The sequence below is a fragment of the Schistocerca gregaria genome, chromosome 1 (assembly GCF_023897955.1).
Source record: "Schistocerca gregaria isolate iqSchGreg1 chromosome 1, iqSchGreg1.2, whole genome shotgun sequence".
NCBI lineage: Eukaryota > Metazoa > Arthropoda > Insecta > Orthoptera > Acrididae > Schistocerca > Schistocerca gregaria.
In genome coordinates, this window is record NC_064920.1 from 830,160,018 (window position 1) to 830,185,909 (window position 25,892).

At 43.0% G+C, this 25,892-nt stretch overlaps 1 protein-coding gene across 2 annotated transcripts in view; it reads left to right on the forward strand.

Annotated features, from left to right (window-relative positions):
- Window positions 1–25,892, forward strand: part of LOC126271981 (E3 ubiquitin-protein ligase TRIM37-like) — a 265,524-nt gene that overhangs the window by 21,174 nt on the left and 218,458 nt on the right. For both annotated transcript variants that reach the window (XM_049974450.1, XM_049974459.1), the window contains exon 3: window positions 16,142–16,352. In XM_049974450.1, coding sequence (XP_049830407.1) covers window positions 16,142–16,352 — 211 coding nt within the window. The remainder of the gene's footprint in view (window positions 1–16,141; window positions 16,353–25,892) is intronic.

The window sequence follows — 25,892 nt, forward strand, 5'->3', positions numbered from 1 at the left end:
CTGCCTGAGCAACACCAACTGGGATGCAGATCGCTCTATGCTGCTGCAGCTCTACAGAGCCCTTGTTCAATCCCGCCTCGACTATGGGAATCTGGTTTACAGTTCGGCGGCACTCTCAGCATTGCGTTTACTCGACCCAGTGCACCACTGTGGCATTCACCTAGCGATGGGAGCTTATAGGATGAGCCCGGTGACCAGTGTCCTGGTGGAGGCTGGAGTTCCTCCATTGCAGAGCTGACATGCACAACTTCTCGCCAGTTATGTTGCACACATTCGTAGTTCTCCTGAGCATCCAAATTACCGTCTCCTTTTACCAACTGCGGCAGTTCATCTCCCAGACCTTTTGCATGGCCCTAAGGACTCTGTTAACACTGTCGCTCTCCGCTGTCACTTCCTCTCGATTCTTGACATGTTATGGGGCTCTGAAGTTGTTTACCCCGATGGCTCAATGGCTGATGGTAATGTTGGCTTCATGTATATCCACAGAGACCATATTGAACAGCATTCTTTGCCCGCTGGCTGCTGTCTATTCACTGCAGAGCTTGTGGCCGTATCTCGTGCACTTCAGTACATTTGTTCCTGTTCTGATGAGTAGTTCCTTCTCTGTTCTGACTCTGAGCAGCTTACAAGCTATCGACTAGTGCTACCCTCGCCATCCTTTGGTAGCGACCATCCAGAAGTCCATCTCTGCCCTCCAACTGTCCAGTTGTTCAGTGGTGTTTGTGTGGACCCCAGAACGTGTTGGAATCCTAGGCATTGAACTTGCTGACAGGCTGACCAAACAGGCTATGCAGGAACCGCTCATGTAGATGGGCATGTCTGAAACTGACCTGCATTCTGACTTATGTCGCAAGGCTTTTCGCCTTTGGGAGACGGAGTGGCATAAGAGTATGCACAACAAATTGCGTGTCATTAAGGAGACTGCAGATGTGTGAAAGTCTTCCCTGCAGGCTTCTCACAGGAAATCAGTTTTACTTTGTCGGCTCTGCATTGGCCATACGTGGCTCACACGTGGTTACCTCCTCCATGACTGACGTCCACCCCTTGCTGGAGTGCCCACTTTTAGCTACTGTGTGGCGGACTTTTAACTTTCCCAGCACCCTACCTTCAGTGTTGGCACTCAGTGCCTCAACAGCAGCTTTAGTTTTAAGTTTTATTCTAGAGGGTGGGTTTTATCATTTGATCTGAGTTTTAGTGCATGTCCTTTGTCTCTCTGTTCCTCCACCCTAGGGCTTTAAGGGTGGAGGTTTTAATGTTTTTCAGAATGGCTGGCTTCTCCTTTTTTGTTCTCATGGTCAGCCAGCCATGGTAATCTGCTTTCTGGTTTTTAATCTCTTCTCCCTGTTTTTTTGTGTCTCTCTGCTTTTTTTGACCTGTTTTTTTCCATTGTAGTGTTTGTTGTCGTTCTGGTTCTTCCTTTCTCCTGTTATTGTGCCATATGTCTTCTTTGTTTTCTTCTTCCCCTTGGGTAATTGGCCTACTGGGAACAAGGGACCAATGACCTCATAGTTTGGTGGTGATGAAGATCTGTGCGAGAGCTGAAAGCATTACTGCAGTCTCCTTCCCAAGCTATCTAATTTAGGGAGAATAATGTTTTGTGTTCCAATCTCAAATTTGGCTAGAAAAAGAAATTTTAGTGTGGCATAGAACGTTACCTCAGACGGATGAAGCAGACATGATCTGAAATGAGTCAATTCAGATTTATAATTTCTCAGGTGGTAGAATATGCACATGTACATTTGAATCGGAAAAGCATATAGTATTATAAAAAGCAGCAGTGTAATTTTTTATTACTAGACAGACAAAAGTTGGTAATTACATCATTTTCCTGTGAAACTTCAAACTGTATTGTTACGTGAAGCAAGCTATTTTCACTAATGGATCAAAATGGTGTTTCAGTTACATACTATCATGCAGTAATATATATCTACAGCATAACTAAAGTGATGAGAGTGGAGTTCCATCAACTGGTGGGTGTTTGTCAGGAGTGACGCAAGCAACTAAAACAGTTGCAACAGCAGTGCAGTGAGTGCCCCAGACATGGTGACCTCTACCTTCCTTACAGCACCTCATTTGACCACAGCCTTAATGCTTGGAGCATTCCCAATAGAGTAAGTTATGCCTGAGTGTGGAGGGCTCAAACAAGTATGAGCGAGCAGAACACCCTATTTGCAGCCCTCTAGTTGTTTACCCCATGTTTCAGTACTACAGTTATTGCGCAAGTGTAGTATAGTGTTGCTACACGTACAGTCAAAACAGTATGGGTCACTGTAATGCCACAGATCTTCACACACACAGAGTATGGTGACATGATCTTTGTCTACGGGTTTTGCAACGAGATTTCCAGGTCACTGTTTGGGAATACAAATGATGATTTCCTAATCAGGAGTCCCTGATAGCAGGGTCTGTAGCAGTCAGTTTGACTGTCAGCATAAGTGTGGTACGCTTCCCAGCATACATGTTGTGTTTGAACATCCCGTCCAACAAGATCTTAGTGAAAATGAAAACATTCTTGAAATGATACAATGCAGCCCTAGAATTGTTGCACCACTTGGTATTGCACAAATCTGATTGATCTGCTCAAGAACTGAGCAGGGTCTGCATTCATGTCAGCAGCAGTGTGCTGACATCAACATGTAGGAGATGGTGCCAAATGAAAGGAATTCTGTCAGTGGCTCACTGCCAGTGAATGCTGTATTCCACGATTCAGTTAACTGAAGCAACAATATTTCCTCCCTTACGGGTTCTGGGCTAGAATAGACGTGCAGTTTTCCTGCCTGTCATAAGAGGCAACTAAAAGAAGTCTCCTGCTTTTTGATCTGATTATTTATGATCCCCTTTTAGGGTTTGACCTCCACCTTTCAGAGTCCTACAGGAGTGCTGGCTATTTGGTGAAGGATGCCCTACATGTTGCGCCATGATCCATTGTGTACTGAGACCTCCTGCACCTATTATTGTAATGTAACTGTAATTTGTAATTACATCTGTAATTTAGCTTTTTGGGCAAGGACATCTTTTGGGGTGCATGCTTTGCAGACATTGTGAGCTGTCATTTCCTGCATCCACAATAATAATGGATCGTTTTGGCAGCCAATGTACCCTCTTGGTTGTAGCACCTGGAAACACAGGGATTGCAGTGCTGGTGCCTGAGCTGTAAACTCCCCATGTATACCAAGGAGTTGATACCCTCTTCTTGGGGTATCGGGACTCTCAGCAATGGCCATTGCGCCATATGGTCATTGCTGTGGCTGGGTGGTGCCCATGGGGAGAGCCCCTGATCAGAGTAAGTGGCATCAGGGCAGATGACCTGCAATGAAGTTGGTGATGCTGGTGGTTGAGTGGCCCTAGCACTCTCTAAGAGAGATAAAGTGCAATATAATGCTGAGAGACATGACTCAAAATCGTTCCCTTCTCAGGCTACACCTTTGGAGGAACAAAGGGCTGAAGGTCAAGGAGAGTCACATTCTCCCCAATACTTAGTTTGTGCCAGGTTTGATAGGGAATCCTTTGACAACAAAACATCTGTTTCTAGTCGCGAACTTAGAGGACAACTTTGGGGAAGTGGTGGGAACGTCCAAATTGCGGAATGGGTCAGTATTGATAAAAACAGCATTACCTGCCCAGTCGCATGCTTTGCTCACCTATGCCAAGCTGGATGATGGCCATGTTTCCATCACCCCCCTCCCCTTCCATAAGAGCTTAAATTGGTCCAGGGGATTATATTCTGTCAAGATCTTCTCTAGCAGTCAGAGTTGCTCACCAACCTACAGCGAAGAGGTGTACACTTCATCAGGCGTGTAGGTGGGGACTATAAGGACAACAGGGTTGCTTCCAGTGCCATCTTGATTTTCTGTCGGTGTGACGATAAGCCCTACATTCCTCCCCATATGCATGCTTCAAATGTTGGAAATTTGGGAACATGCCCTCTTTATGTAACGCCAGCCCCACACGTTGAAACTGCAGACATCCGTCACACATGAATGTTCATTGTGCCCCACCTTGCATTTGTTTCAACTGTGGACAGCACCATTCCCCCTGTTCACTGGACTGCACCATTTTTCAGAAAGAGAGGAAGAATATAATACTCTGGACAGACTGACCTACACAGAGGCAAAAAGGCAATATGACTGTCTAAACTCTGTGCACATGATATCATCCTATGCTGTAGTTTAGACGTCGCCCTCTGCTGGCGATAACCCCACCAGCTGTGACTTCTATAGTGAGCCTTCAGGGTCATAAGCTGTTGGTTGTAGGGCTTCATGATCATCATTCGTTCCTGAGGCAAACTCGAAGAAGCCCTCCCAGCCAGAGAAACTAAAAGAGAACTGAGATGAAAGGACAAAGACAGCCATGGAGAAGGAGATCTGGTGGCCCACCACACCACCACTTCTTGAAAGTTCCAATTCTGAGGGTGAGGTTGAGATCGTAGTGTTCTCAGAGGACCTGGATCTCACCGGAGCATCAGAACCAATGAACACACAGACCACAAGCACTCAACAGGTGGCAGCAGGTGACCATGGACCATAAACTGCCTCCTCAGTTCCCACCCTCCCAGTACATCGAAAGCTTAATCCTCCAGTAGAATTGCGGCAGTTTTTTTTCGCCAACTGGCTGACGACTCGTAAGCAATTCATGTGCTTTCTGCATTGCTCTTCAGGAAACTTGGTTTCCAGTATTGCAGACGCCTGCCTTTCATGGGTATTGGGGATGTAAACAAGAACCATACTGAATGTGACAAGGTGTCAGGTGGAGTATGTACATACGGTCATATGTATGTATATGTTTATGTTTGTTTTTCTGTCTGTCCATCCTTGTCTCTGTATAAAGCAAATCTGTGCCTCTCCAAACAACTTCAGAGGCTGCTGCTGTCAGGGTATAGGCAACACAGGATATTACCATCGGCAATGTCTATCTTCCACAAGATGGTGAAGAACCTCTCAAAATGAATAGGCTGCACTCCCCACCTTTCCTAATTTTGGATGTTTCAATGCCAATAACCTCCTGTGGGGTGGAACCATGAACACTGGCCATGCCAAAGATGTCGAACATCTACTAACACAGCTCAGGCTTTCGTCTTTTAAGTACTGGTGCTTCCACACATTTCATTGGGGCTAATGGCACCTACTCAGCCATTGATATTTCAGTCCGCAGCCCTGGCCTTCTACCATCTATTACTAGAAAATTCATGACACTGTGTGGTAGTGATCATTTAGTGATCTTCCTGTCCCTACCCCAGTGTCACTATACTGGATGCTTGCCCAGGTGGGCTCCTAACAAGGCTGACTGGGATGGTTTCACCTTTACTGCCACTGTTGGGTCTCCACCACATGGCAATATCAATGTGATGGTCCAAATCACGACTGTGACCATTGTTTCTGCTGCTGACTTGACATTACCCTGTTCCTCTGGTCCCCCTTCCCCCCTCCTCCCCCTCCCCGTGCCCCTGCCACAAGACAGTGCTTTGGTGGTCACCAGAAACTGCTGAGGCCATTAGTGGCACCCATTGATGGAGCAACTCATTGTCTTTAAACTTCTCTGTACTCAGGCCCACAAACTAATCAAATGATGGAAGCAGGAGTGCTGGGAACAGTATGTTCCAACCAATTGCTTACATACCTCACCTCAGGTTTGGACAAACATCAGACGCTTTTACGGATTCCAGACCCCTGCAGCTGTATCTGGAACTTAAACAAATGAAGCTACCTGTATCAACCCAGATGCAATTGCTGAACAGTTTGCTGCACATTATGCTCGAACGTATATACCAGAGAATTACCAACCTGCCTTTAGTATCCTAAAACAGTGGGTGGAACAAAAGTGCTTATCTTTTACTACATGCCACCTTGAGCCATACAATGCCCCATCAGTGAATGGGAATTCCATAGTACCCTTGCCCATTACCCTGATACAGCTCCAGGGCCAGACCATATTCACTATCAAATGCTTAAACATCTCTCAGTGGATTGCCAGCACCACCTCCTTGCCATCTTCAACCGCATCTGCAGCGAGGGTGTGTTGCCATTGTGACAGCAGGAAAGCGTCGTCGTTCCATTGCAGAAACCTGGTAAGGACCTGCTAGATATGTACAGTTACTGCCCCCTTTAGCCTCACCAAAGCTCTGTGCAAGTTGCTCAAAGGCATGGTGAGCTGGTGGCTGTACTAGCTCATTGAGTCTCGGGACCTCCTGGCTCCATCCTTGGACGGTTTCCATCAAGGCCGCTCCACCACTGATAATTCGGTATACCTAGAGTTTGCTAACTGTTGAGCTTTTGATTGCTCCTGATTGCCATAAAGAATTTTTGGTCGCTCTGTTCTTTCCTGGCTCAAGTTGATGCTTTCTGCAGTTCAGTCCATATCCAAGAGAATAGGGTCCTGCAGGGTTCTGTATTGAGTGTTCCTCTCTTTATAGTGGCCATTAATTGCTAAATCTACAGAGAAAGAACCAACCCATTTTGCCAGTTTATTTTATTATGGAAATTACAGTAAACCACCAACAGTAACACACTCTTCAGAACCAACAAAACAATAACGATCCCTTTTAGTGGATCAAACAAGTAACAACTAATTCCTATAATCAGAGTTCCCTTCGACTCGATACCTGTAGAACTGTTCCATGTCGAAGTCAGCTGTTAGCAGCTCGAAGATAGCCTAACATGACAGAAGCAATGTCTCACAATCATTGCAGAAAAGAGAGTATGGTTGAGGTGGCACACTGTTGTATTGGTCGATCTTCTCCGCACTCAGCAGAGTCGAGAACTGCCTGCTGAATGGCAGGGCACTGGCTTATCTAGCCCCGGGTGGCAGGATATTTCCAGGACTATTTGCACACACAATTGTCAAGAAATAGTTCGTTGATCATCGCGCTCCTTCCCCTGCTGCTGGTTGCTGCCCTCTGATGGACGTTGGGTGTACCTACGAGTTTGTTGTCAACTGTGGTACTTGCTAGTAAACACTCTTGCATCGCCCTGACTTCGCAGTGGAGTTGGCAACCCATGTCGCTGGTCTGTCTGCAGAGGTGCTGCTGCAGTAGGCGTCTGTGGTAACTGCAGCAGCTGAGGATTCCTCAGTATCACCTTCAATATATGCCGATGGTATTTGTATTCACTTTTGCACCTCAAGTATTGGTGTTACTGAACACTGACTGCCGGGAGCCATGTGAAAGGCAGTCATGGGTTGCCACACACGGCTTCAGTTTTCAGCTGCCGAGTTTGCATCATGCACTTCCATCATTGTTGTACTATCCACTCACATCTTGAGCTTTACCTCGATGGCCAACTCTGTAACATAGTGGAGACTTATCACTTTTGAGGACTGGTCTTTGACACCTGGCTAATTTGGCTTCCCCATCTTTGTCAACTTAAGCAAAAGTGCTGGCAGCATTTTAACACTCATTGCTGCTCGAGTAATGCTAGCTGGGTTGCAGATTGCTTTACTCTTCTGCAGCTCTATAAAGCTCCGAGACAGTCCTACCTTGATTATGGGGGAATGGCATATGGTTGAGCATTGCCCTCAGCATTGTGGATACTGGACTCAATACACCACTATGGGATTCGGCTTGTGACAGAATCTTACCAAACTAGCCCTGTGAACAGCCTACTTACTGAGGCTGGGGTCCCTCCATTGTGGATCAGGCCCCAACAACTGTTTGTTACTTATGCCACACATGTTCTTAGTTCACCTGAGCATCCGAATTACTGCCTGCTCCTCCCAAACAGGGTAATTCATCTCCCACAGCGGTGGGCAGCTCAGGGATTGTGATAGCTGTCTGCGATCTGTCCCTTCTTGAGTTTTTTCCCTCTCTACCACCTTTCCTTTGGGTCCACTGATACACAGCTCCATGGTCCATAACTTGGATTCAGCTTTGTCTGGATCTTATCACAAGTCCAAAAAGACTCAGTTCATCCTGAGGCCCTCTGCCACCAATTTTTCTCTACTCTTGGCACATTCCAGTGCTCAGAGATAGTCTACACTAATGGCTTGATGGTAGATGGTCACGCTGGCTTCACTTATGCTCATGCTGGACATACTAAACAACGCTCCTTGTCGGATGGCTGCAGTGTTTTCACTGCAGAGTTGGTAGCCCTCTCTCACGCACTTAACCATATCCATTCCTGCGCAGGTGAGTCCCTCCTCATCTATAGTGACTCCTTAAGCAGCCAACAAACTCTCGACCATTGCTATCCTCGCCATCCTTTGGTAATGCCTATCCCAAATGCGAACCCAGTGTGCTAACCACTGCGCCACCTCACTCTGTATTGACTCAACGTTTTTTACTCTGCAATGAGCTGCACCCTTTGTGTAGTTGCAGAGCCCTTTTCACAGTGATTCATATCTTGCTAGACTGTCCCCACGTTTTAGCCCTTCGCATTAAATACGCTTTCGGAGGAGAAAGTTTGTGACTGAAATTTCATGAAAACATCCTGCTACAAATGGAAACATCTTTGTTTTAATGATGTCCACCTCAAATCCTGTATCATGTCCATGGTGCTCTCTCTCCTATTTCTCAATAATACAAAATGTGCTGCTCTTCGTTGAAGTTTCTCGATGTACTCCATTAATTCCATCTGGTAAGAATCTCACATCTCACAGCAGTACTCTGAAAGATGACCGACAATTACAGACATCTCTCATTGAAGCCTGTGCTAAATTTTGAGCTTTTACAAAATATCGCCAATCTTGAGGATTTTCTGTTCATTTAAATCCGGCATTCTTTATTTCATGTTTTTTGTAAGTTTTCTGACACATTTTGTTTACCAAGGAGATGTGCTCTGTAGTTTATTAATTTATTTGGTGTAAATCTCTCAATTGCTGTTGATACTGTTTCTTTGAATTCAAGTCACATCTGGTCTAACCTTGTTAATTTGGAGGGGCAGGAGATTGTCTCTCAGGAAGGCATCAAGTGAATTTGTATCTGGCTTTTTGAGTAGCTATATACATTTTGTTTATTTTTGGAGGATTTGGGAGTTACAGTATTCAGTCTTGCTATGATGACCATGTTCACTAATTCCTGGATCCGTTTTGATGCTTGTTATTGCCTCAGGATTATTTGTTGCTAAGAGGCCAAGTGCTTTTTCACAACCATTTACTATTCAAGCGGTCTCATTAACTAACTGCTCAAAATAATTTTCAGAGACTGTGTTTAGCATAATTTTGGATGATGTGTGTGTGTACCTTTGGATTTAAACCTTCATAGATTTAAGTCGGTGAACTTCCCTATGGAATTGGAGTCCCTTGGTTATTGTTGCGGTTGGTTATGGAGGACTTAGCCTTGCCTCCACACTGGCTGTGTTTTCTGCCCCCCCCCCCCCCCCCCACTATCCACCCACGCCTTTTCTATATGTTTTGTCTGGTCTTTTGTGCCATTTTGTTTCCCCTGATGTTGCCCCTGTTGTATGGCGTGGGGATCAGGAAGGATTGATGGCAGTGCTAGTGCCTCAATGTCTGTAGCATTCCTAGAGTGTTGCTGCTGTTGCCTCCCCTGCCCCCTCCTGGTCTATCCTCTTCCTGCTGTGCCAACATTCCTTTTACCTCCTTGCTTGCCCATTTTTCCTACCTCTTGACTGGACTGTTGTGTGTGTTGTTCCTTCCTTGGACTGTCGTGTGTGTTGTTCCTTCCTTGGTTTCTGCAATCTTAGGTCATGGGACCGATGACATTACTATTTTGTTTGGTCCCTTCCCCTCAATCAACCAGTCAACCATCCCCTATTAGTTTGGTTTCAGGGGTGATCCACAGCAAAACATCTCGCATCCTTTGTCGACGTGGATCTGCACTTCTGCTCATTCTCGAGCTGTTGGGTGAAGTCACCCTCCTCTGTGCAGCAACCCGACAGGTTTTCTCTAAACGTCAGCACCTCATTGTAGTCTTCTTTGACCTACACAAGGCATATCACTGCTTTGTGCCCCCCTCCCCCCCTCGGAGTCCGGGGTTAGAATGGGCCTGTCGAAAGAGGCGGCTAAAAGGGGTCCCACTCTTTTCAGCCTTTATGAGTTGGTCCCCTGTAGTGTTTGACCTCCATTATTCAAAATTTTCCCGAAGAGTGAGCCAGTTGGAGAAGGGCGCCTTACATAATGCGTAGTGTCCATCATGCGCCGAGACCTCTCGCATCCTTTGTTGACGTGAATCTGCACTTCCACTCATTCTCCAGCCGTTGGGTGAGGTACCCTCCACTCCTGGGTGTGTTTTCCTCCATCCTCTGTGCAGTATTGCCTTCTGCGCTGTCGATGATAATGGACTTCTAGCTCGTTTGTGCCTGATATCCAGCATGATAGCCAGTCCGTTGTGGTTGGGCCGCCACGTGCAATGTACCCTGTCGGTTGTAGCCTCCTGACCACACAGGGATCGCTCTGCTGATGCCTGCATCGTTAACTCCCCATTTATAGCAAGGAGTAGATGCCTGTAACCCTGGGGCATTGGGACTCCCGGCAATGGCCATCCTGCCAAGTGGCCTTTGCTGCGGCTGGGTAGCACCCGTGGGTAGGGCCCATGGTGGAGTGGGTGGCATCAGGGTGGCATCTCAGCACCCTACCTTTGCTGTTGGGCGACAGTGCCTCAACAGCAGCTTTAGTTTTACATTTTCTTCGTGAGAGTGGGTTTTATCATTTGATCTAAGATTTAGCGCATGTCCTTTTTCCCAATTTGTCCTCCACGTTAGTGCTTTTAGGGTGGAGATTTTAGTGTGTTGCAGAGTGGCTGGCTTCTCCTTTCTATTCTCATGTTCAGTCACCCACGGTAATCTGCTCTCTTGTTTGGTCTCTTCTACATGCTTTTTTGCGCCTCTCTGATTTTCTTGTCCGATTTTGTCTGCTTTAGTGTTTGCTGCCCTTCTGTCATTCTTATGGTTTTCTCCTCTCTTCCAGCTGTGTTTTGTATGTCTCGATTATTTTATTCCCACTCTCGTGGAATTATTTTAATTGGAACGAGGGACCGATTACATAGCAGTTTACCCCCCCCCCCCCTCCCCCCACTGCCCCTGCCCCTCTTTTAAACCAACCAACCAACAAACTGCTTGGTGCTGTCACATTTTACTTACCATCCATGACCAGGACTTTAGAGGCTCCTTACTGAATTTTGATTGTCAGTTTTATCCCACCGGATGTTTTGGGCTGGAGTTGGTGCTACACTTAGCTCTCCACAGATCCAAATGGATGGCATCCTGCTGGACTCATGCTGAATGTCATGCTCGCCATCACCATCAGTGTGCAAGAGGCTCGATGGTTGCCTCCACAATGTATGTCTGAAACTTTTGCATTTGGCACAGTTCCCACTTTAGCTTTGGTTGAATACGATCCAACTAGCCCCTGCTTGGGCGTTGTTCCATGGTTTCCAGTTCTCCCCTGCAAAAATGTGGGACACGCATATCTGTTGTCACTCCACAGTACGCCCTGACCCAGAACTCTACTTAGGTATCCAGTGCTTGAACATTCGTGCATAGTCTTGATGTTTTGAGGCTGATCTTTGACAAAAACTGACTTGGCTGCCCTATATTTGTCCTCTAAAAGCTAGCTGCATGTGGAAGTTTAACACTCAGTGCTTCCTTGCGCATACCTCTTGGGGTGTGGATAATGCTACTTTTCTCTGTACCTATCAGGTTCTGGTCCAGAGCTGCTTGTACTGTGGTTGCCAGGTTTATGACTACTGCACCTTCAGCTTTGCAATTGTTAGACCCTGCCCATCATTGTAAAGTTTGTTTGGCCACTGGCACCTTTTGGACTTGTCTCCTTACTGAAATCATGGATATTTCTTCCCTCTTTAGTTCTGACAGTACCAATTTTTGGTCTCGCATGTAAACACCTTTCAAAAATTTCTTGAGCTTCCAACACATGCTGTTCTTTTTGCATACGAGGGCATGGAACTGCTGACACCCTTCCTCAGGTGGGATTACCAGGTGGAATCCACCTCACAGCCCTCTGCCAGGACTTGTCACCTTCTTATAATGTACTGTCCATATTTTACTGCACACCCCTTCTAGGTTGGCACCCAGGCCACAGATTAGTACTGATCTATTACAAGACCTTTCTGTAATTTGTACTTTTCAGTTTTTCAGAAGTGCTACTGTGCTGCCACCTTTTGCAGTAATGTCTCTAAAACCATGAATAAGACTGGATATACTTTTCATCTCCTGCTTGTCAGGAACATCATTGCTGGGAATAAGTTGCATTTTCACTGCTGCTCATAGCTCGTAACTGAGCTCTCTCTTCACCGCATTTAATATGTAGTGAATCACTGAGTAGTCCTCAGGCCTTTGATCGATGTTACTGTTGTCACTCTGTGGTCTCTGTTATTCGTGACCTTCTCTTTGGTCATGGTCATACTGCCTGCTTAGTTGTTTTTCTCTGCGTCCCAAGTCTAGTTGGTATCCCAGGGCATGAACTGATTGACCATTTGGATGGAGAAATGATCACTTGTCCCCATTCATATTGATGATCCGAGGTGCAGATTTGAGTGTGCAAACAAGACCTTTACTTACTCAGAGTTGGAATGACATCTGGTTGGCTGTTGCCTCTTCTAATAAACTCCACATAATCAAGGTGACTACTGCTTCATGGCCACTCTCCATCCATTCCTCCTGAAAGAAATCCAACTTGATATGTTGTCTCTGCATCAGTCGTCAGACAAGCTCAGATTTATTTTTCCGTAAAAGCCACCATCACAATGTGGCTGTGGAGACAGTTGTTCATATTATGGGGAACTGGCCTCTTCTTGTGTCTGTGCATGCTAAGTGTGATCTTCAGATTTCTTTGCTTTTTATGTTGGTGGACAACTCACAGACAATTGAACTGCTTTTCCATTTTCTATGTGACAGTGGGTTTTATTCTCAGTTATAATGTGGTGGGGGCATCTCCCATGGCATGCTGTGGCTGGGGGGACCCTCAACCTTGCCTCTCTTGCCTGTTCCCTGTGCTATTCCCCTTTTCCTGTGTTTTAATTGCTAGAGATGCAGTTTGCCTCATTTTCTGCCATGCTCTGTTCTTCTATTTACAGGTAGCATTCTGTTGAGTAGTGGGTGCTCTCCCTCTCTTTAACATTTTGCTTCTTATGGATTGGGGGTAAGACAGCAATAGGAAGGCCTCCTCACTCTGCATGCAGAACCATTGGGATTCCCACCAGCTACGTTAACTATTTCTCTCATCCTGTTTTATTAATGATGGTCCACTTGATGTCCATACATTTTAGACTTTTCCCATTTACTGTTCTGGATATCTCAATGAGAAGACATTGTTTACTTTGTTGCTGTCTTTGTCGTATATCAGTTGGCAGGGTCGGACGTGGTTGGAGTCTCTCTTCCCATGATTGAGTGAATCCTTGATTGAGGGACTGATAACCTCAGTGTTCGGCCCTTTAATCCCTCTCCAACCAACCAACTGTCAAGTGTAAAGTCTATCATGTACAGAACTTGATAACTAATAAAATAGCACTTGCAAGTGGTTTTAATTCAATGAAGTACAGCAGCTCTCAGGTTCAGTAAATCGTGTGTGAAAGCTGTACTCACTCTGTTGGATTCTTGTCAGAACATTAAGGTACCTTGAAAAAATTTAAAATCTAGCATTGGTACCAGACAGTTGGCCCATCACAAAGACAGCTGCAGTTTTTGAAATTTCCAAGGAACTGATGAACACAGCCAAAATTTGCATAACAGGTTTAGTATTTTTGCTACACCAGGAAAAGGAAAGAATCTGATCAAGGATCTGTCTTACACTGTCAAAAATAGTTTGTGTGTTTTTTGTAACTGATAGGGTAAAAGTATAAAAAATGAGATTTTTCATTCAGCAGGCTGCAATACAATAAATTTTTCAACTTGGAAAAAGCAATGAAGCAATAAACAGTTGCTTTTCTTTTATTATAAAATTCTGCTTGAAAATATTTTAGATAAATTTTGACTTGTGTAGAGATATACCAGAACTAAAATACGGTGTCTTACAGGAAATTAATAATAATAATAATAAAGTTTTTAACAAATGCTGAAAGAGCAGCACTAGAGGTGGCATTCCAAGATATAAGGATTCAAAATTCTTTAAATATCAACTTTTTTTCTGAAACTAACTTTATCATTGATTAGCCCTGTCTTAAGAACCACCCACTCCTGGAAGTTACATTTTGCAAACCCCAAAAAGAAACCAATAGAAAACACGTGCAAAAGCAGAGCTCTATGACAATCACTTCAGCAAATAACTTAAAGTTTTTTATGGTAAAATGTCTTGATGACTGAGTTCTTCTGGTATAGTAAATAGAACTTGTATTGCAGGTACTATCCAAAATTTTGATAATTTTGACATAAGGGGCTACTAAAGACGGTACTACGTATTAATTGCTGATAAATACAGCCCAGTTAGCAACTTTTAAATTACCCAGCACCCTACCTTTGGTGCTGGGCGACAGTGCCTCAACATCAGCTTTAGTATTACGTTTTATTTGGATGGGTGGGTTTTATCATTTGATCTAAGTTTTAGCACACGTCCTTTGTCCCTCTGTGTCCTCCACCACAGTGCTTTTAGGGTGGAGTCTCTCTGTGGTTTTCTTGCCCTTCTGGCATTCTTGTGGTTTCCTACTTTCTTCCAGCTGTGTTTTGTATGTCTCGATTATTTTACTCCCACCCTTGTGGAATTATTTTAATCAGAACGAGGGACCGTTGATGTAGGAGTTTGGTCCCTCTCCCCCTCTGTTAAACTAACGAGCCAACCAACCAGTTGACGAAGACCGAAAAATATTGACTGTGTGGAACATTGGTGTAGTTGCAAACCTTTGTATAGTGGTAGGGGGGAGGGCGGGGGCAGTGTGTCATGTATAGCATACTAAAAATCCAGACCTGGTGGCTGGGGCAAGGGGAGAACAGGGTCATGGGGCATTGGGGGGGGGGGGGGGGAGGTGGTGGTGTTGGTGGTGGTCTGTTCTTCCCGCAACTTGTGAAAGAGATTCCAGGCATTAGTAATGGAGACAGTGAAACAGACTTCGTCAAACACTTAGAGCAGGGTTTTCCGTGTGACAAACAGTTAACAACTCCAGCTGTTGAGCTTTTTTACATAATAGCTCATTTAAAAAATGAAAATAAATACTCACTGAGTAAACTGTAAATAACTCCACTGTATAAACACAAGCTCAGTGAAGTTATTTTGTTGGGGCGGTATGTTCGGTCTGTAAGCTGAAAAGTGAGCAGCACTTGGGGTGAGGGAAATTGCATTTTCCCGCTGAACGCTACAGTTGCTGTACGGGACAACTAAGAAACCATTTCTCTCTAGCATTGTAGAACAGTGTGCAGAGATTTATACATAATGTATTCATTAGCTTTTCTTGCATTTGTATTATTTGCAACTAGCCTCTGTATTCAGTGGTGTATTAACACACTTTGTGGAAAATAAAGACCCCCTCTGACCCCTCCTGGGAGTGTGTGCACGCTGAGTTGCCAATGATTCATGGTTGGTTGGTTGGTTGGTTGTTGAAGTTAAAACTCTACTTTTAATAATATGTGGTTTTTTTTGTCCCCTGCAGTGCAGAAACTGTTAGCCCGAGGGAAAAATGAATAGGACCATAATTGTAGGAAATTTAATGTACTACCGAGAAAGATTTTCACTAGAAACCACAATTTTTTACTTAGTCCACATAAACATAAGAAGACCTTTAAATGCCTGCCACACCTCCAACCCTCTCCAACCGGTCACGATTTTTATTATGGTGTTCATTACACTCTTCTCCACCACTACAAAAATTTGTGTCTACACAGATTTTCCCCATTGCTTTCCCTGGTTGACTGAACTGATAATGGAATTACCTATAACATGTATAGGCAGATACTCAATGGATATGAATAGAATATGAGGCAGTAAAGTGGAGATGATTCCTAAAGTTGGACCATTTGACACAGAATGACCCAACTATAGGTTTGATTGTGGTAGTATTCTCACTCTGTGTGTCAGTATTTAAAATGACTGTTGGTTATATGAAATGCTTTAAATGTTAATTAGATTTGTGTCTCCCTTCTGTTTTTATAAATACTAGCTATGAAATTCAGTTAGGATGCTTTGCTCAGCCTAATGGCAATAGGTTGCTTTTTCTGCACCCTAGAGCTCCTCTAACTTCATCAGTGTTAAGAACTGTGAATGTTGTAAGTGACTTGTTCAAAATCAATATACAACATTTGGTTTCCAGGTGTGAAACTCATAAAGAGAAATTATCTGTGTATTGTTGGACTTGTGGACGATGCATCTGTCATCAGTGTGCACTATGGGGTGGCACACACTCGGGACACTGCTTCAAACCACTTGAGGAGGTATATGAATCACATGTGCGCAAGATCAGAGATGAAGTGGCTCAACTGAGACGTCGTCTGATGGAACTTATAAGCCTCATTCAAGAAGTGGTGGGTACAGAAACTGACTGCTGCTTTTTGAATAAATTAAAGCTGAGACTTAAATTCAGCTATGAAAGTACTACTTTTCAATTTCTTAGTTATTTGGTGAAGCAACACAAAGTAATGAAAACAAATATCACATACAATAAAGTAGTCTAAGGAGGGTAAAGAAAGGAGTCACTAATTCTTATCTGATATATTTTAAGTTTTGTGTCATTTATACCTCTCTATCCGTCTCTGTCTCTTGAAATTCAATACTTGCCAAGGCACATTTTACAAGTGTGTGTAAATATTGACATTTTCTGGAAGAAATCTTCAGAAAGAATTTTGTTGTGGAACATTAGTCATTTTTTGGATACTAGGGTTCTGTGCAGTAGTTACACTTTCTGTATGTAAGAGAGGATGGTGAATGTATCATCATAGCCAAGACAGACATGAAGCTGACAACCACCACAGTAGTTAAAGTTTATATGCCTACTAGCTGCACAGACGACAAAGAGGTAGAAAGAATATACGAGAAGATAAAGAGAAATCGTCTGTTAATTGAGAAGATATTTTAATTATAGTGGGAGATGATGAGACAGTAGTAGGAAAGGGAAGAGAAGAGAAAAAATAGTACACCAACTGGGAGAAAGGTATAGAAGGGGAAATCAGCAGTAAAATTTTGTACAGAGCATCTTTTTCTCATTGCTAACACACAGATTAACATTCATGAAAGGAAGTTGTATACATTGGAGAGACCGAGGGCAATAGAAAGTTACAGATTATTTATTATATAATGGTAAGACCCCTTCCCCCATGAACCATGGACCTTGCCATTGGTGGGGAGGCTTGCGTGCCTCAGCGATACAGATGGCCGTACCGTAGGTGCAACCACAACGGAGGGGTAACTGTTGAGAGGCCAGACAAACATGTGGTTCCTGAAGAGGGGCAGCAGCCTTTTCAGTAGTTGCAGGGGCAACAGTCTGGATGATTGACTGATCTGGCCTTGCAACATTAACCAAAACGGCCTTGCTGTGCTGGTACTGCGAACGGCTGAAAGCAAGGGGAAACTACAGCCGTAATTTTTCCCGAGGACATGCAGCTTTACTGTATGATTAAATGATGATGGCATCCTCTTGGGTAAAATATTCCGGAGGTAAAATAGTCCCCCATTCGGATCTCCGGGCGGGGACTACTCAGGAGGATGTCGTTATCAGGAGAAAGAAAACTGGCATTCTACGGATCGGAGCGTGGAATGTCAGATCCCTTAATCGGGCAGGTAGGTTAGAAAATTTAAAAAGGGAAATGGATAGGTTAAAGTTAGATATAGTGGGAATTAGTGAGGTTCGGTGGCAGGAGGAACAAGACTTCTGGTCAGGTGACTACAGGGTTATAAACACAAAATCAAATAGGGGTAATGCAGGAGTAGGTTTAATAATGAATAGGAAAATAGGAATGCAGGTAAGCTACTACAAACAGCATAGTGAACGCATTATTGTGGCCAAGATAGATACGAAGCCCACACCTACTACAGTAGTACAAGTTTATATGCCAACTAGCTCTGCAGATGATGAAGAAATTGAAGAAATGTACGATGAAATAAAAGAAATTATTCAGATAGTGAAGGGAGACGAAAATTTAATAGTAATGGGTGACTGGAATTCGAGTGTAGGAAAAGGGAGAGAAGGAAACATAGTAGGTGAATATGGATTGGGGCTAAGAAATGAAAGAGGAAGCCGCCTAGTAGAATTTTGCACAGAGCACAACTTAATCATAGCTAACACTTGGTTTAAGAATCATGAAAGAAGGTTGTATACGTGGAAGAACCCTGGAGATACTAAAAGGTATCAGATAGATTATATAATGGTAAGACAGAGATTTAGGAACCAGGTTTTAAGTTGTAAGACATTTCCAGGGGCAGATGTGGACTCTGACCACAATCTATTGGTTATGACCTGTAGATTAAAACTGGAGAAACTGCAAAAATGTGAGAAATTAAGGAGATGGGACCTGGATAAACTGAAAGAACCAGAGGTTGTACAGAGTTTCAGAGAGAGCATAAGGGAACAATTGACAGGAATAGGGGAAAGAAATACAGTAGAAGAAGAATGGGTAGCTCTGAGGGATGTAGTAGTGAAGGCAGCAGAGGATAAAGTAGGTACAAAGACGAGGGCTGCTAGAAATCCTTGGGTAACAGAAGAAATATTGAATTTAATTGATGAAAGGAGAAAATATAAAAATGCAGTAAATGAAGCAGGCAAAAAGGAATACAAACGTCTCAAAAATGAGATCGACAGGAAGTGCAAAATGGCTAAACAGGGATGGCTAGAGGACAAATGTAAGGATGTAGAAGCTTATCTCACTAGGGGTAAGATAGATACTGCCTACAGGAAAATTAAAGAGACCTTTGGAGAGAAGAGAACCACGTGTATGAATATCAAGAGCTCAGATGGCAGCCCAGTTCTAAGCAAAGAAGGGAAGGCAGAAAGGTGGAAGGAGTATATAGAAGGCTTATACAAGGGCGATGTACTCGAGGACAATATTATGGAAATAGAAGAGGATGTAGATGAAGACGAAATGGGAGATACAATACTGCGTGAAGAGTTTGACAGAGCACTGAAAGACCTGACTCGAAACAAGGCCCCCGGAGTAGACAACATTCCATTAGAACTACTGACGGCCTTGGGAGAGCCAGTCATCACAAAACTCTACCAGCTGGTGAGCAAGATGTATGAGACAGGTGAAATACTGTCAGACTTCAAGAAGAATATAATAATTCCAATCCCAAAGAAAGCAGGTGCTGACAGATGTGAAAATTACCGAACTATCAGTTTAATAAGTCACAGCTGCAAAATACTAACGCGAATTCTTTACAGACGAATGGAAAAACTGGTAGAATCCGACCTCGGGGAAGATCAGAAAACAAGTGAACAGCTTTGAGAAATGAAATAGTTTGCAGCAGAGGATCAAGTAAGGAAAAAAATCTGGTAGAAATCCTTGGACAGTGCAGGAGAAAATATAAAAATTCTGCAAATGAAGCAGGGAGATCAGGGATATGGAGGTCTGAAAATGAGATGGACAAAAAAAATGCAGATTGGGTAAGCAGGATTGGCTAGAGGACAAATGTAAAGGGGTAGAAGGATGGCAAGAAGAAAGATAGGTGCTGCCCATAGGATAATTAGAGCCCTTTGAAGAAGAGAGAAGCAATTATACAATCGCCAAGATCTTAGATGGCAAGTCAGTACTAAGCAAATAAGGGAACTGATAGGTGGAAAGACTATATAGAAGGGCTCTACAAGGGAATGAGGTTGAAGGCAGTGTTATACACTGTCAGAAAAAAAGAGGTATTGTGCATCTGGAAAGATGACGTTGATTTTGATTCAGTGACAGCATATACCTTATGGGGGATAGTAGATATATTAATAATGTTTTTTTTTTGCAAAAACAGACATAATGTCTTATGGGATAACAGCAATCAGTGATTTTATAATGTTACTTAAAAACCGGGAAGGAGAGGGAAAGACGAAAGGATGTGGGTTTTAAGAGAGAGGGTAAGGAGTCATTCCAATCCCGGGAGCGGAAAGACTTCCCTTAGGGGAAAAAAAAAGGACAGGTGTACACACACACACACACACACACACACACACACACACACACACACACACACACACACACACACATCCATCCGCACATACACAGACACAAGCAGACGTGTGTGTGTGTGTGTGTGTGTGTGTGTGTGTGTGTGTGTGTGTGTGTGTGTGTGTGTGTGTGCGCGTGTGCGTGTGCGTGTGCGTGTGCGTGTGCGTGTGCGTGTGCGCGTTCATGTGCTCGTGCGCGTGCGCGTGCGCGTGCGCGCGCGCGTGCGGGCGTGTGCGCGTGTGTGTGCGAGTGTACACCTGTCCTTTTTTTCCCCCTAAGGGAAGTCTTTCCGCTCCCGGGATTGGAATGACTCCTTACCCTCTCCCTTAAAACCCACATCCTTTCGTCTTTCCCTCTCCTTCCTGAAGAAGCAACCATCGGTTGCGAAAGCTAGTAATTCTGTGTGTGTGTTTGTGTGTTTTGTTCATTGTGCCTGTCTGCCAGCGCTTTTCCCGCTTGGTAAGTCTTGGTATCTTTGTTTTTAATATATTTTTCCCATGTGGAAGTTTATATATATATATATATATATATATATATATATATATATATATATGCAATCAAGACGGTTTTTAAGTAATATTAATAATGATTTCAACATTATCACCCAACAGACAGTGTAGTGGCGTAGCTACCAGAGCACCATCTATGTTTACCCTTTAATACGGAATGCTCACAGCCAGAAGGCTCAGTGTGGTGCAAACATGCAAAGCATGCAGCAACAATGCCATGGAGATGCACTTGCGCTTCGTACAGCCAGCTGAGAGAGTTTGGAAGGGTTTGAATTGTGCCCTTCCAAGTTGCGGCATTGCCCTTTTGGAGAATCTCCACATATGCTGGACATGCTGCATCAGTTGAGCTATGATACTGGTATCAGTGGTCATGTGAATATTATCACACTCATACACAAGGTTCTGGACATTGACACAGCACAGATGCCTACCAGGATCGTCATATTGTAAGGGCAGCAGTGGCAGATCAGACAGCGACCACATCACAGATAAGAGGGTTGGTGAGCCCAGACGTGTCAACATAAACTGTTGCAAACCAGTTATTAGCAGTGAGACTACTAGTGTTCACATGTTTAGCCCATCTTCCATTCATTCTACAGCATTAGTGTGCACTGGTCAACTGGTGCTGTCAGAGGACCATTTGGAAGATGGAATGGTGCGCCATGACCTTCAGTGATGGAGGAGGTTCTGCCTGGGTGCAGGTGATGGTTGTTGACGTGTACGACATAGATCTAGTGAGTGCTGTCTTGTACAGTGCATTTTCTCAAGACCAAAACACATTGGCCCCACCCCAGTCCTTATGGTCGGTTGTGATGAGCTACAACTCTTGTTCACCTTTGCTGTTCCTGTAGGGAATTGTAATCATTGCTCAGTATGTGCAGAAAGTTGTTAGACCCGTTCTTTTGCCTTGCTTGCAACAGGAGGAGGATGACGTAGTATTCTGACACGATGGGTCTCACCCACATGCTGCTCAGCAAAGCATGCAACAATGTCCCCAGCCAGCACAGTCTCCGGACTTGTCTCCCATCAATCACGTGTGGGATATGATGGGACAAGAAGTGACTTGTGCGATTCGTCAACCCACACTCTTACAAAACTGTGAGAACAGGTCGAGGAGATGTGGCATAACGTATCCCAGGAAAGTATTTGCTGTCCGTACGATCAACTGGATGCTTGAGTCAACGCCTTCACTGCTGCCTGTGGAGGCTACACCACATACTAATATAGATGTTGCTGCATGGGTCAATACCTGGTACCTCAGAAACACATGTGCTGTTTATCTTCAAATGTAAACATTCAATGTACACCATAAGCAATGTTGCAGCAATAAATCTGTAGTGAATTCAAAATCTCTGAAAGGATGTAGTAATTTTTTTCTGTTGATGTAGAAAAAGAAAAGAAAGTGAATGAAGATGAGATGGGAGATACAATACTCTGAGAAGAATTTAACAGAAGACTGAAACATCGAAGTCAAAAGAAGACCCCCTGGAGTAGACAGCATTTCCCCATAATTGTTGAGGTCCTCGGGAGAGCTAGTCATGATCAAACTACTACACTTTGTTTGCAACATAGATGAAACAGGTGAAATGCCATCGGACTTAAAAAAGAATGTAATATTTACAGTTTCAAGGAGGCAAAGTGCTGACAGCGTTGACACTACCAAACCATCAGTGTAATAAATCTTGTTTGCAAAATGCAGTAATGAATTATTAATGGAGGAATATAAGAACTCATAGAAGCCAACCTCCGGTAGATCAGTTTCAGCGAAATGAAGGAAGACGCAAAGCAATTCTGATCCCACAGCTAATTTAGAAGAGAGGTTGAAGAAAGGCAGACCTATGTTTATAGCAGATGAAGATTTAAAGAAATCTTTTAACCATGTTGAAATTTTCATGATAGAAGGGATAAAACAAAAGGTGCAAAAGGCTATCTACAGAAACAGGACTACAGCTGTAAAAGTCAGATGACATTAAAAGGAAGCATTGGTGAGAAGGATGTGAGACAGGATTTTAGCGTGTCCCCTTCATCAGTATGTTGAGTTAGCAGCAAATGAAACCAAAGGAAAATTGGGAAGGGGAATTAAAGTTCAGAGAGAAGAAATAAAACCATGGAGATTTACCATTCCCAATGTAATTACCTCAGAATATCTGATGATAATCAAAGTGGAAAGGATAGAAAATGTAAACTCTCAATAGCAAGGAAAGCTTCTCTGGGGAAAACAGAAATTGACAGCATAATTTGACTAAAAGGAGGGATTAGTTGATAAGCATTATGAGGCATCAAGAAATGGACAATTTGCTAATGGAGGGAAGTATTGTGGAGACCAAGGTTTGAATACAGTAAACAGGTTCAGATGGATGTAAGCAGCAGAGGTACTCAGAGAAGAAGAGGTTTAGGGTTCTTATTCAGCCGGGTGGGATTTCTTCAGTGAAGCATTAATACTGTTCTTCTTTACCTCTTATTTGTTCGACTGTTGCCTTGAATATGGCAATGAAAGGCAGTGTCTCTTTGTTGTTTGATTATTGCTGTAAGGAAAAGTAATACTGCTGCTTCTAGTTTTCTTTCATATATATGATCTGTATAGTATCTACAAACACATAAAACATCCATTAGATGACCTCAAACTTCAAATCTGAATGTCCAACATGAAACCTCTGCACACAAGTCTATCCAAAGAACAGTAAAATATGAACGACATTTGATTAATATTTTTATTTGTTGAGCAAACATCTTCATAATGTTGAGGATTTATGTATTTGCTGAGGACTGGAGTTTCACTAAAGTAGGCTGGTGATACTAGGAGTTTGTTTGCTTCTGCACAGACACGTCCTTTTGGGAAGTTATTCCAATCATTGTTCATCTTGAAGACATGTATCACTCCTTGCATAAATACAATAAAAAATTTGCTCAGTATTTGTGCTCTCCTCCATGATAACTAGCTTTATGGCCTTCATTTGCAACTATTGTTCATTGGTAATATACAGAGATACAAGCCACTCCTTTGGGTGGTATGTAACAACACAGAGATTTGTGCAGGATAGACTAGTGTTGAGAGAGGTATTGAACCAGTCTTCGGACTGAAGGTCACAAAAATGGGAGGATACTTCTTTATAATAATTTTTTTCCTTCTCAACAACAAAATAGTGTTTACCTTTCTTTGGGCCAGCACCACAATAGTACAAAACACTTGAAATGACTACATTTCCACCTTCAGTGGTAACCTTCGTCATTGATATTGGAGTGCATTACTCAGTATCTGGCTGGTCAGTAATTTTTCTGTGAAGACAGAAAATGTTGTCCTTTCAGGAAAAAAAACTGTTTTGTTGTTATATGTAGCTGCATTTATCTTTTAAGTTTATTTGAGAAAACAGACCAGAACACAGTTTTTATCTATAACATTCTATTTACTGATTAAAGATGATTACCAAAATAAAGGAAATGATTGTGCTCTGCATTTAACAATGATGATTATGTTACTATTACTGTAATTTGTTACTGCAGTGATAAGTGTATGACATACAAGGTGGGCCAAAAATGTCATGAAATATTAAAATATTTATTGGTGCTATATGTACAAATCTTTAAAATCCTAAAATCCTTCAAAGTAGTTATCATTAGCATCTACACATTTTTTCCAGCGCCTCATCCATAATTTGTAAACTTCCAGAGGACCTTGGTGAGAATCACATATAAGAGTACTGTCATAGCCTTTTGGATGTCCTCAGTGCTCTCAAAATAGCATTCTTTGAGCACTATTTTAATCCTGGGAACAGGAAGGAGTTTAGCAGAGAGAGAGATTAGGACTGTAGGGTGGCTGCAGCAACATTGCCGAGTTGTGTGTGTCTTTTTGCACTCCGAGGACCCTTCTTAAGCTTTCCAGTACATAAACATAGGAAAGACCATTAATGATCTGTCCTTGGGGTACAAACTCTGTGTTCCACACCCTTCCTGTTGAAGAAGAAAATAATCATTTTCATGCTGGATTGGCTCATGCTTGCCTTTTTCTGTTTTGAGGACACTGAAATGTGCCATGCTGAACTTCGGCACTTTGTTTCGGAGTCATATGCAAAAGTCCATGTCTCGTCATCAGTAATAATGTTCTACAAATAATCTGTTCAGTGTCCACACATTCCATTCCAACAGTGGATGTAATCAACACTCTTTTGGCCTTTTGTTTGTCTGACAGAATTTTTGGTACCAGTTCGGCGCACGCCTTTCTCATCTGTTACTCCTCCATAACAATGTTGAGCACGGAACTTTCTGAAATGTTCAGTCTGTGGTCAGAATTCAGCAGTTCACAAACACGATTCACATTGTCTTCATTTCTGTTTGTTGATGGTCTTCTAGAGCAAGGGTCATTATCCGTCTCTTCCTGGCTGTCCTTAAACTTCTTCACCAACCTCGCAACATGCGCATAACTTATCACGGACTCTCTGTAGGCTTACTTTAACATTGTGTGTGTCTTGGAAGGCTTTGTGCAAAACATGATTGCTCAGTGTTGTTGGACTGAATCAACAGTCACGCATTGTGACTAGGGGCATGGCAAAAAAATTTACTTCATGAGTTTTTTTGGGCATACCTTGTATATTATTTCTCAAGTCAACATTACTTTTCTTCAACACATACTAATCGTACCAGGATGAATGAGGTATTGTTAGAAAGATTTTTTTACCTGCCTTCTGACATGGCATAGTGATTTTTCACTAAAACTTACTATATGTGGAAAATTTTTACATAAGGGGGCTTTAAACTATCATAAGCAAGAGGTGTCGTGGATGCCCAGCTTCATACCTGTATTTTATGAAGCTAACTTACTAATCATGAGTAAGAGACTCCCTTTTCATATTATCTTATTACAGAAACCACTTATTAAGTGGATAATTTGTATACAGTAGTGTTATAGATACTAACCGTGACCACTGCGCCAGTCTGTTATCTCAGCTCGTAAAGCAAGTACACTTTCCTAAATGAATATACTTTAGCGAAATGACAAACGTATTTGTCATTGTCACATCGAGTTGTGATTTACCTATTGCTGCTATGGCCTAACATGCTTATATAAATGAGATAAATTACAAAGTGCAATTAAAATGTCAAAATAGAGTCAGAGGTTATTGTGATTTAAGGTGAGAAGTGAACACTGTGTACACATTTTGCATTTATTTACTTCTTTGAATTTGTTTTCAAATTTCTCATTAAATCTCTCTTTGATAACAGGTAAATGTAAATATTGCGGTCAAAAGTTAGCAGTTTCCGGTGAGCAGTCATTCTAGGATTGCAGTTGCGCATCAGACACTGTGTTACTATTATGAAGAGTGACAGTGCTCAAAGAGATGATGGCATGTGTGAGTTGATCTCATCGACAGTGAATGGTAGTGGAAGAAACAAATGAACAGTGATAAAATACATTGGAAAA